Source organism: Ranitomeya imitator, chromosome 5 (genome assembly GCF_032444005.1).
Source record: "Ranitomeya imitator isolate aRanImi1 chromosome 5, aRanImi1.pri, whole genome shotgun sequence".
Taxonomy (NCBI): domain Eukaryota; kingdom Metazoa; phylum Chordata; class Amphibia; order Anura; family Dendrobatidae; genus Ranitomeya; species Ranitomeya imitator.
In genome coordinates, this window is record NC_091286.1 from 526098115 (window position 1) to 526109858 (window position 11744).

General features: G+C 46.0%; 1 protein-coding gene across 1 annotated transcript; it reads right to left on the reverse strand.

Moving 5' to 3' along the window:
* Nucleotides 1–1528: 1528 nt before the first annotated feature.
* On the reverse strand, nt 1529–6592 carry PAQR9 (progestin and adipoQ receptor family member 9). Its single transcript, XM_069727569.1, has one exon. It carries the CDS (start codon nt 6494–6496, stop codon nt 5459–5461), a length of 1038 nt encoding a protein of 345 aa, XP_069583670.1. The 5' UTR covers nt 6497–6592; the 3' UTR covers nt 1529–5458.
* Nucleotides 6593–11744: the final 5152 nt, after the last annotated feature.

Genomic DNA, 11744 nt, shown 5'->3' on the forward strand with positions numbered 1-11744 from the left:
GCTTAGGTATCCATGGTTTTGATCACTCATACAATGACAATTAGAACTTAATGGTCGTAACCATGGATACCTAAGCTACTGCAATGCCCTACATGAGGTAAGACAGATAACAAATCTGAAGAACTAAACTTATAATTTGATGTATTTGCTAATATAATTATTACACCTACTCCATATTGGGATAGGATATTGGAGATGGGAATACCCCTTTAAGTATGAGGAAACTCTGAAGCCAAGCACTTCTTTGTTCTCTATGAGGGTGTTGTTGTCAGGATTCTCCGGCATTGACGTTGAGAATGGGTGGTCATATGACCAACAGTAAGTGAGTTGCATATTTCTAGACACAATCCAACTAGACATGCCTGTATTTCTCAATGCAAGTAAACTGAGAGAAGCCCAGCTTGTCTAGTAGGCAAGTGACCGCATGTATGCAAATCGAATACGTGCGGTCACGTGACTGCCTGCTTTCACTGACAGTACTTGTGAATCCTGACAGCACGCACACAAGTTATACAGACTGACTGCAGACTTTTATCACAAAGCCGAACACCTGTAAATCCCCCGAATTCATCTGTCCAGTGACTCCCAGACACATTAGACTGTTGGGTTGACGTTAATCTAAAGTGTCTGTGAGAGCTTTAAAGAGGTTACAAGTCTGCAGTCAATCTGTGACTGCAGGCTTGTGAATCCTCACTCTGCACGCTGTAAGGATTCTCCGGTGCTGGCGCCTGGCTCGTGACTGCAAGAATGTGATTTGCATGCATGAGGTCACGTGCCGACTAGATGGGTGTGACTTCACTCCATGCAAATGTATTGAATGAGGCCGGAAATATCCACTCGGAATGTGGCTGAAAGAACGCAAATCGCATTATTCCGGTCACTTGACTACCCATTCCCGGAGAATCCTCACAGAGCGCAATGTGCATTAGGTGAGGAGTCACTAGTCTGCAGTCACATTGAGTAACTGCAGACTTGTAATATGAGGCTGGACAACCCCATTTAAGTTGTTGCTGACAGCTACCGTATTTCTTCCAGTTCTATTGTACATATACATGCTCAACTGAGCATCCATGTTTTTAAATGGGAGAGCGCAGTAAGGCGCTGAGGCACACCTCCTGCATGTAGTATTTGCCACTACATTTAAGTGCACCCTACTGCGGAGTCACCTGACATGGAACATGTGGCAAGAGATGATGCAGCAGATTTTGCAGCAGATTTCACCATTTACATTGCAAACCTAGGAACAATCATGACAGATAATGCTGATTTAAAGATCTGCTACTTACCCTCAAATCCTGATATTTTTTTAGCGGGGGAGATTTGAGGGCATGTTTCGGGTCTTTAAATCTGTATGGATATGCTCATTATCTTCTCCCCCCTTAAAAAGGTTATCCATCGCCTATCACTTGTGCATCATTCTGTAACCCAGACCTGGGAACAGTTTTTTGACAAATACTGCATCTCTCCATTCTCTGTGTGCACAAGGCTCAAGGGCAATGCCAATATTTTATCTTTGTCCTAAATGCCAAACATCCCATCGCAGTTGTTGGGGAGACAGGTGACGATGTAACATAGTAATAAAGAAAGCACAACATTAAAAATTAATTGACTTATTATTATTCCAAGTCAGGTGCTTGCAAATTAGTTACACTAGTGGTCTATTTTGTCAATATGGTCATGCATCGGGAAAAAGATGGCTTGTTTAACGCTTGATGTGCTGGCTGGACTTAAAGTATACCGTAAATCCACCTTTAAAAAGAGAAAAAACTCAATTCCCGTCTCGTAGCATTGATGGAAATGATGTACATATAAAATAAATACCAAGTTCACACAAATACAGGCAGGCACGGCCAAGCGGGTGAGATCATAAGATAAGGAGGGTGTCAGCTGCAATGGAGGCAGCGAAAGCACTGCATTGTGGAGCCCAGCCCTTTGGTGCTGAAAGTGTTAAGTGCATGTACCGTAGGTTTCTGTGCAGATCTGCGAGTGGTCGAGACGCGGCATTTTGTCCAGCGCTGCAGCAGTTAGTCAGTTGGTTCACATTGGGCCCAGGAAGGGTCATCCTCTATGAATGATGAGAACCTGAGGCATCACTGCAGCCTCCTCAGGTCTCGGCTGGTGCCGCTGCTCGGGATCTATAGGGAACGTTGGCAGCTGCCAAACAGTTTCCATTGAGAAGCTGATCCCAGAGCAGAAGACCCCAGAAAGACAAAGCTCATTCCACAAGCAGCAGGAAAGAAAAGCAAATCAATAAATAATAAGTTACTGGTGTGCGTCCCGTTATTTCATTGCACTAATGTCCTAATTAACCTAATAATGCCCCTTAGGGATTGCACATAGCGATGGAAGATGCATCCACTCTCCTGGAAGGAACAAGCACTTATCCCAGTCATTCAGCTGGTGGCGGGCTGCAGGAGCGAGCGGCGCACTGAGGGGGCTACCATCAGGGGGATTCTCATAATAGGTCCTATTGGTGGGGGGCTGGGAGGTTTATATAACCACCATCGATTTAAAGGGAACTTGTCACCATGAAAATGTGGCACCCTGCTATAGAACGGGGAGGGGGGGGGGGGGCTGAGCACATTATTATATAGTTATGTAAGAGAAGATTCAGGGTAATAACCTGTGTTTACTCATTTAACCCTCTGCTGTTAATGGGATTCTGGGTCCAGTGGGCGGTGCTATCAGTGACTGACAGCTCTCTCCGTATAAGTGTGTACACGGACACAGCTGTCAGTCACTGATAGGACCGAAAATCCCAGAAAGTGCAAGTGTAATGATTAAAATACAAGTTATGCTGAATCTATTCTCCCAAAACTATAGATCTGTTCCGCCCCCCAAGCCCCCCCCCCCCCCCGCGCGCGCTCCATAACACGGTGCGTGCAGAATGGACGGCATTTTTGTGGTGACAGTTATGCAGCTATCTATCCACTGAAAAACTATTAGACGCCCAAGCACCCCAGTAAGGTCACTAGTGACAGAAGATCCCATCACACATATACCCTGAGGACCCAACTAGCCATTTTTATTTTACAGATTATTTTTCTCTACACACCTCCGATTAACATGACATCAATGAACCCCTACCATTACGATCATACTGAGCTGGGCATAAGGAGCACATTAGAGGACAACACAAGGAGCCCCTGAGACCACCAGAGAGGGTCCTTGGAAAAGGACATCTCAGGTAGTGTTGGTGTCAGATGGCTAGTTGTATAGTTAGCAGTGTGTCACACTCGTATAATGGACTGGGGCCCATTAGAGAACAGCACAAGGAGCCCCTGGGATCACCGGTGAAGGTCCTCGGAGAAGGACATCTCAGGTAGTGCTGGTGTCACCTGGCTAGTTGTATAGTTAGCAGCGTGTCACACTCATATAATGGACTGGGGCACATTAGAGGACAACACAAGGAGCCCCTGGGACCATCAGTGAAGGTTCTCAGAGGACATCTCAGGTAGTGCTGGTGTCACCTGGCTAGTTGTATAGTTAGCAGTGTGTCATACTCATATAATGGACTAGGGCACATTAGAGCAGGGGTCCCCAACTCCAGTCCTCAAGGCCCACCAACAGGTCATGTTTTCAGGATTTCCTTAGTATTGCCCAGGTGATAATTGCATTACCTGTGCAAAACAAAGGAAAACCTGAAAACATGATCTGTTGGTGGGCCTTGAGGACTGGAGTTGGGGAACACTGCATTAGAGGACAGCACAAGGAGCCCCTGAGACCACCAGTGAAGGTCCTCAGAGGACATCTCTGGTAGTGCTAGTGTCACCTGGCTAGTTGTATAGTTAGCAGCGTGTCATACTCATATAATGGACTAGGGCACATTAGAGGACAGCACAAGGAGCCCCTGAGACCACCGGTGAAAGTCCTCAGAGGACATCTCAGGTGGTGTTGGTGTCACCTAGCTAGTTGTATAGTTAGCAGCGTGTCACACTCATATAATGGACTGGGGCACATTAGAGAACAGCACAAGGAGCCCCTGGGACCACCAGTGAAGGTCCTCAGAGGACATCTCAGGTAGTGCTAGTGTCACCTGGCTAGTTGTATAGTTATCAGCGTGTCATACTCATATAATGGACTAGGGCACATTAGAGGACAGCACAAGGAGCCCCTGAGACCACCGGTGAAGGTCCTCGGAGGACATCTCAGGTAGTGCTGGTGTCACCTGGCTAGTTGTATAGTTAGCAGCGTATCACACTCATATACTGGACTAGGGCACATTAGAGGACAGCACAAGGAGCCCCTGGGACCACCGGTGAAGGTCCCCGGAGAAGGACATCTCAGGTAGTGCTGGTGTCACCTGGCTAGTTGTATAGTTAGCAGCGTATCACACTCATATACTGGACTAGGGCACATTAGAGGACAGCACAAGGAGCCCCTGGGACCACCGGTGAAGGTCCCCGGAGAAGGACATCTCAGGTAGTGCTGGTGTCACCTGGACAGTTGTATAGTTAGCAGCGTATCACACTCATATACTGGACTGGGGAACATTAGAGGAATATGCCTGTATACAGGAATGTTAGCAGCATTGTGTGCCATGTTCCAGCACTCCGGGGGTCACTACGAGACGCCATGAAGCGTGGCGGTAACCAGCAGCGTAGGTGAGGTGTTTCCCACTGGATGCGTGCCTGGCAGGGGAGTGAATGCATCTTCTAGTGGTTCAGTGTTACCATCTCTGCCTGGTTGCAACCATGACTGGTGGGCACTGGAAATAAAGGAGGGGAGCTGCTGTAACTCTGCAGCTGATATCACTAGGCACAGGCATGCAGACAAATAAACCGGTCATGAAACGGGTGACCAGTGCTATAAATCCATCTGCTGGAAATGTTACATAGATTTTTTAGGAATTATTCTTGTGTCTTATCACAAGGTCCAACTATTGGTCAAGAATTGTCCAAACAATTGTTCCATTGCTATATTTTCCTTTATAATTCTATCCTATCCAGATCATGTTACTACTTTCTATAATATAAGAAGGTTGCCCATGGAACCTAGTGCCATCTATGAAAGCTCACAGTCTGCCCGGAGGAGACATCAGGAGGTAAGAGGCACGTATAAGGCGCAATCCCTTCACATGATGACCCTGTGTTGGGAGGTGACAGTATGGACCCGGACAGCAGGTCTGGGATGGATAGATGATGGTTAGATGATGGTTGGGTGATGGTTAGAAGATGGTTGGATGATGGTTAGATGATGGTTAGATGATGGTTGGATGATAGTTGGATGATGGTTGGATGATGGTTAGATGATGGTTGGATGATAGTTGGATGATGGTTGGATGATGGTTAGATGATAGTTGGATGATGGTTAGATGATGGTTGGATGATGGTTAGATCATGGTTGGATGATGGTTGGATGATGGTTAGATGATGGTTGGATGATGGTTAGATGATAGTTGGATGATGGTTGGATGATGCTGCCAGCATGGTTGCACCCAGGCAGCATCCAGCGCTCATCAGTCCTGCTTGTGGCTGGACAGTCCCTTCAGATAGGTCCTTATTACCATGGCCAGGCAGACGATGAGCAGCACCAAGTACCCTACTGTCCCCTGGAAGGTGGGTGAGGTGTGAGGAGCCTGGAGGAAGCGCTCCAGCCCCTGCTCCACATAGTGCATCTGGTCATAAATACTGAGGAAGGTGAAGATGTGGAAGAGCTGGTGGCTGTGCCCGATGATGTCAAACAGCCCCGGCTGGATCCTCTCCGGGATCTTGCTGACATTGAAGAAGGCGGCCACCAGCAGCCAGAAGTACCTCCGGTAGAAGTGCACGAACAGAGTGGGGTTCCTCCTGCCCAGGTCAAACAGCAGGCTCTCGATCATCACCGGGCAGGCCATGCTGAGGGGCATGGCGAAGACAAAGGTGCGGATGGCGAAGGGGTAGGAGCAGTCCTCGGATCTGCTCTTGCAGCATGCCACCGTACAGGTGACTGCCAGCAGGAAGGCGACCGGCAGCACCAGCTGGCCGTACAGCCCCATCAGCACGCCATAGTCCACCCAGTGCCAGCCCAGGCTCTGCAGGTACGGGGTCATCACCGCCGGGTCCAGCAGGCGCAGCCCGGGCAGCAGGTAGTAGGAGTATGCCAGGGTGCTGGCGAAGCCGTAGTAGCTGATGGAGGCATAGTCCAGGAAGAAGAAGGCGGCACGCAGGCGCAGGGAGCGGCAGCTGAACACATGGGCAGTGCAGCTCATGGCAAATGTCAGCAGCACCCCCGAGGCGTAGCACCAGAGCGGCAGCAGCGCAGGGTGGTGCCAGGGCAGCTCCGCGGACAGGAAGATCACCTGGTAGAAGCGGCTGGCGAACAGCACCAGCGGGATGAAGTGCGTCCAGAAGTTCAGGGTCTCGTTGGTGGGCTGGAAGATGGATGCCAGGCACTCCTGCGCGGTCAGGTGCAGCCGCCGGTACCCGGACAGGATGAAGCACTCCACGAAGTCATCGGGCACCTCGTCCCAGCGCAGGAGGGAGGACGCGTCCCGGGAGAACGGCTGCGGGGGCATGGTGCCCTGCGTGTGCCAGAGCCGCTGTGGGCGCCGTCAGCATGAATGCGGCAGAGAGATCACCGCAGCCTGCACCGCTCAGCAGCGCAGCCCCGAGCATCTGAGCCCGCACCGCAGCCCCCATAGGTGCGAGAGCGCCCCCCACCCACAGCCCTGCCTGCAGAGTGGGTGTTCCTGACCTTGGAGGCTCTGATGACAGCAGCACGTACACGGGTGACACACGCTGTGGGCACAGCACGGAGGGTCCACTGCTGAGGACCAGGCACCCCCCACCCTGGGAGATGGGGGGCTTGTGACCTGGCTCTGGATTGGTGGCACTGCTTGTGTGTGGCACTGAGAGTAGAGCCTATTAATATACATTGTGGCAGCTCAGGCAAAATCTTTTTTTTTCAAGAAATATTAAAAAGGGGACAAGAAACGTTGTATAATGCTGCAGATTTCGGGTGAGAACAGAAGGATCCCAAGGCCGCCATTGCCCCATCGGTTACACTGCTGTTCTGATGCTGCTCCAGCTTCAGTAACATTGGATGGACCAGTGTACAGAAATACAGAAAACCCAAATTCTGTGTATATACGGCGTGCACACCGCCATCCTCCTGGAAATGGGGCCGCGGCTGCTGCAGCTCATATTGCCCCAGCCGTCCCCTCTGTACGACTGCAGCAAAGGGCCACGGTACCAACCATATATTAATATTATTATAGCGCCATTTATTCCATGTGTATAAGGCCACGGTACCAACCATATATTAATATTATTATAGCGCCATTTATTCCATGTGTATAAGGCCACGGTACCAACCATTTATAAATATTATTATAGCGCCATTTATTCCATGTGTATAAGGCCACGGTACCAACCATATATTAATATTATTATATCGCCATTTATTCTATGTGTATAAGGCCACGGTACCAACCATATATTAATATTATTATAGCGCCATTTATTCCATGTGTATAAGGCCACGGTACCAACCATATATTAATATTATTATAGCGCCATTTATTCCATGTGTATAAGGCCACGGTACCAACCATATATTAATATTATTATAGCGCCATTTATTCCATGTGTATAAGGCCACGGTACCAACCATATATTAATATTATTATAGCGCCATTTATTCCATGTGTATAAGGCCACGGTACCAACCATATATTAATATTATTATATCGCCATTTATTCCATGTGTATAAGGCCACGGTACCAACCATATATTAATATTATTATAGCGCCATTTATTCCATGTGTATAAGGCCACGGTACCAACCATATATTAATATTATTATAGCGCCATTTATTCCATGTGTATAAGGCCACGGTACCAACCATTTATAAATATTATTATAGCGCCATTTATTCCATGTGTATAAGGCCACGGTACCAACCATATATTAATATTATTATATCGCCATTTATTCTATGTGTATAAGGCCACGGTACCAACCATATATTAATATTATTATAGCGCCATTTATTCCATGTGTATAAGGCCACGGTACCAACCATATATTAATATTATTATAGCGCCATTTATTCCATGTGTATAAGGCCACGGTACCAACCATATATTAATATTATTATAGCGCCATTTATTCCATGTGTATAAGGCCACGGTACCAACCATATATTAATATTATTATAGCGCCATTTATTCCATGTGTATAAGGCCACGGTACCAACCATATATTAATATTATTATAGCGCCATTTATTCCATGTGTATAAGGCCACAGTACCAACCATATATTAATATTATTATAGCGCCATTTATTCCATGTGTATAAGGCCACGGTACCAACCATATATTAATATTATTATAGCGCCATTTATTCCATGTGTATAAGGCCACGGTACCAACCATATATTAATATTATTATAGCGCCATTTATTCCATGTGTATAAGGCCACGGTACCAACCATATATTAATATTATTATAGCGCCATTTATTCCATGTGTATAAGGCCACAGTACCAACCATTTATAAATATTATTATTATATCGCCATTTATTCTATGTGTATAAGGCCACGGTACCAACCATTTATAAATATTACTATTATATCGCCATTTATTCTATGTGTATAAGGCCACGGTACCAACCATTTATTAATATTATTATAGCGCCATTTATTCCATGTGTATAAGGCCACAGTACCAACCATTTATAAATATTATTATTATATCGCCATTTATTCTATGTGTATAAGGCCACGGTACCAACCATTTATTAATATTATTATAGCGCCATTTATTCCATGTGTATAAGGCCACAGTACCAACCATTTATAAATATTATTATTATATCGCCATTTATTCCATGTGTATAAGGCCACAGTACCAACCATTTATAAATATTATTATTATATCGCCATTTATTCCATGTTAATAAGGCCACAGTACCAACCATTTATAAATATTATTATTATATCGCCATTTATTCCATGTTAATAAGGCCACAGTACCAACCATTTATAAATATTATTATTATATCGCCATTTATTCCATGTGTATAAGGCCACAGTACCAACCATTTATAAATATTATTATTATAGCGCCATTTATTCCATGCGTATAAGGCCACGGTCACACTTCTGGTAGGAAATTCCATTCGCTCTGTTTTTGAGGACAGACAAATGGAATCTGAAATGTAAAATGCTGCAGAATATAATTATTATTATTAATGACCAGAATGGATCAGTTGCGTTGCCGCTGATGCAGTCTGAAGCGCAGGGAGCCCAGTGATAATTCTGAGGTCTGTCTGGTTTCCAGTATGGGTCACCATTTAGAATGAAGCTTTTCACGGTCCACTCCAGCCCTTCCCTGATTATCTGGAGTGTTCCCACCAGTGACCTCACCGGGCACATTTACCATAATGGCGCTACCCGGCAGAACTAATCCACAGGAAGTCCAATGAAACCATCATTAATGGGAGATTGAGGCTAATGAGGGGTCCGGTACACGGCTGCCCTACGCTCCCGTCTTCTGGCATGTTTAATTTCAGAATAATTCTGCGTATACTGTGTCTAATAGAAGCTATCTGTGGTCACCAGTAATTCCTAATTTATGCAGCAGGGTGGCTCAGTGGTTAGCAGTGTCGCTGTTCCTCCGATATCAGCGCTGTGTCCGCTGCTGGTCATCTGGCATAATATCACATGACTGCTGCAGACAGTCAGTAGCTGCTGATTGGCCATAGTCTTCACTACTCCATCAGAGCGGGAGCTACACTTCTTACCACTCTGCAACAGATCACTGACGGCTGACAATCTGCATCCAGGCGGTGAGACGGAGCGTGTGCGATGAGCAGCGCAAAAGAACAATGAGCGCAAGTACATAAGGGAGATACGTATCATTGGGGTCCTTCTACGGTCACTGATCGGCTGCAGTGGTCACATACAGTCCCTGCCAGAAGCACGGAGCCTCCAGTATCAGTACCGGCCCATGGTGGGGGAGGAGTGGATGGCAAAATGGTTTTTTGTTTGCTTTTTTTACACTACTCTAGGCCCATTTATGAAAAAAAAAGTTAGACTGATAAACCCCTCAGTGCACAGCAGCATTGTGTTTGCTATTTTAATTGAAAAACAATCTGACAAAACTAAAAACTTTGCATTTTGAAACTCATCTTGTTCATTTCCATGTATAATCAGTTTTTAGCATTTGTACCAATAAACGATCAATGTAAATGAGAAAAATGTCAGCTATTGTGCAGTAAGTTGATGGTATCAGTTTGTGCAGTGATATCGCTAAGGCTTGGTCAGTTGTGTTAATCACACTATGATCAGAGTTTAATCAACAGTTTTATCGGTGTGTGATCTGATTTTCTCAGATTAGGAGATGGGGAAAAAAAATCTCTATCTTCTCCATTCTGTTAGTCTATGAAAATCGGACTGCACTCAGACGTCATCCAAGTGCAGTAAGACTCATTGACTTGCATGGCAGAGTGCGATCCAAATATCGGATGCAAATTGGCTCCATAGAATAACATTGTCTGGAGTGCGATACAATGTTTTGTTGGATCACAATCTGACCGAAAATACCGTCTTCAGGCTGAACAGAGCAATTCTAGCTCTTATGTGACAGACAACAGGGAACTTCTAGGGTTATCGAGGCGTACAGTCTGAAGAGGAGTGTTGTTAGGATGGGAAAAGATGAGTTTTCATATCATCTTAGAAGGCTTCCCCCCGATTATTACAGTGGTCTCCCACCAGTGATAAAATAACAACTCCCATCATCCATAGCACTCCCATCCATCTACACATATCCCTGGCATCGCCCAGTGGTCACTATTATTCTCTCTGTGGAAAGGTTTTTTCTTCTGCTCAGAAATCTCCGAATGATTCCGCGGCTGCTCCGGTTATTAGTCCTGGGACCAGTGATGGTCCGGTATTTGGCGGATATTGAGGCCTCTGAGCACCGAGCACGTCGCTCACTACACGATTGTGTTAGGCAGCCGTCACACTAGCAGTATTTGGTCAGTATTTTACCTCAGTATTTGTAAGCCAAAACCAGGAGTGGAACAATTAGAGGAAAAGTATAATAGAAACATATGCACCACTTCTGCATTTATCACCCACTCCTGGTTTTGGCTGAGAAATACTGATGTAAAATACTGACCAAATACTGCTAGTGTGACTGCAACCTTACTGCTCTCCTCTTCTAGGCAGTGGATTCTGTTTCATCTCACAAGGTCATGCTTAGGACAGACTGGCAGACATTTTGATTCTGTCAGAGCCCTCTGCTAACACAATGTAACCTTGTAGCCTGGTGTGCATGCGTCCATCATAGCAAATGTCAGGATCTGGAGCAGATGCACGCTGTTAACCCTTCTGCAGCCGCACTCTCACAGTTCCTGGATTACAGCGAGCGTGACCTAGATATCAGCGTGATCCAAAAGCTGCTGACAGGATTGGTACAGGGAGGCTGATGTGGGCACAGGGCAGCCATGGGCAGCGGAGATTTCCACCATAGGCAGCAAATTACAACATTTCATGCTACTCCAGCACAGACCACAGCAAATATGGAAGTGGCCTCACATGACATATGCTAAATATACTGATGCACAGCTGGTCTATAGGTCACATGATCAACGTCTATGGGATGTCACTCAGACATCCCATAACCGACAGAGAGGGCATCTCTAGGGAACGCTCTATACTGGAAACATATAAGACAGCAGTTACTTTATCAAAATTTGTTTTCCAGTTTGTAATATTCTATTTTTTTCTAATTGAAGAGGTTGTCTCACAAC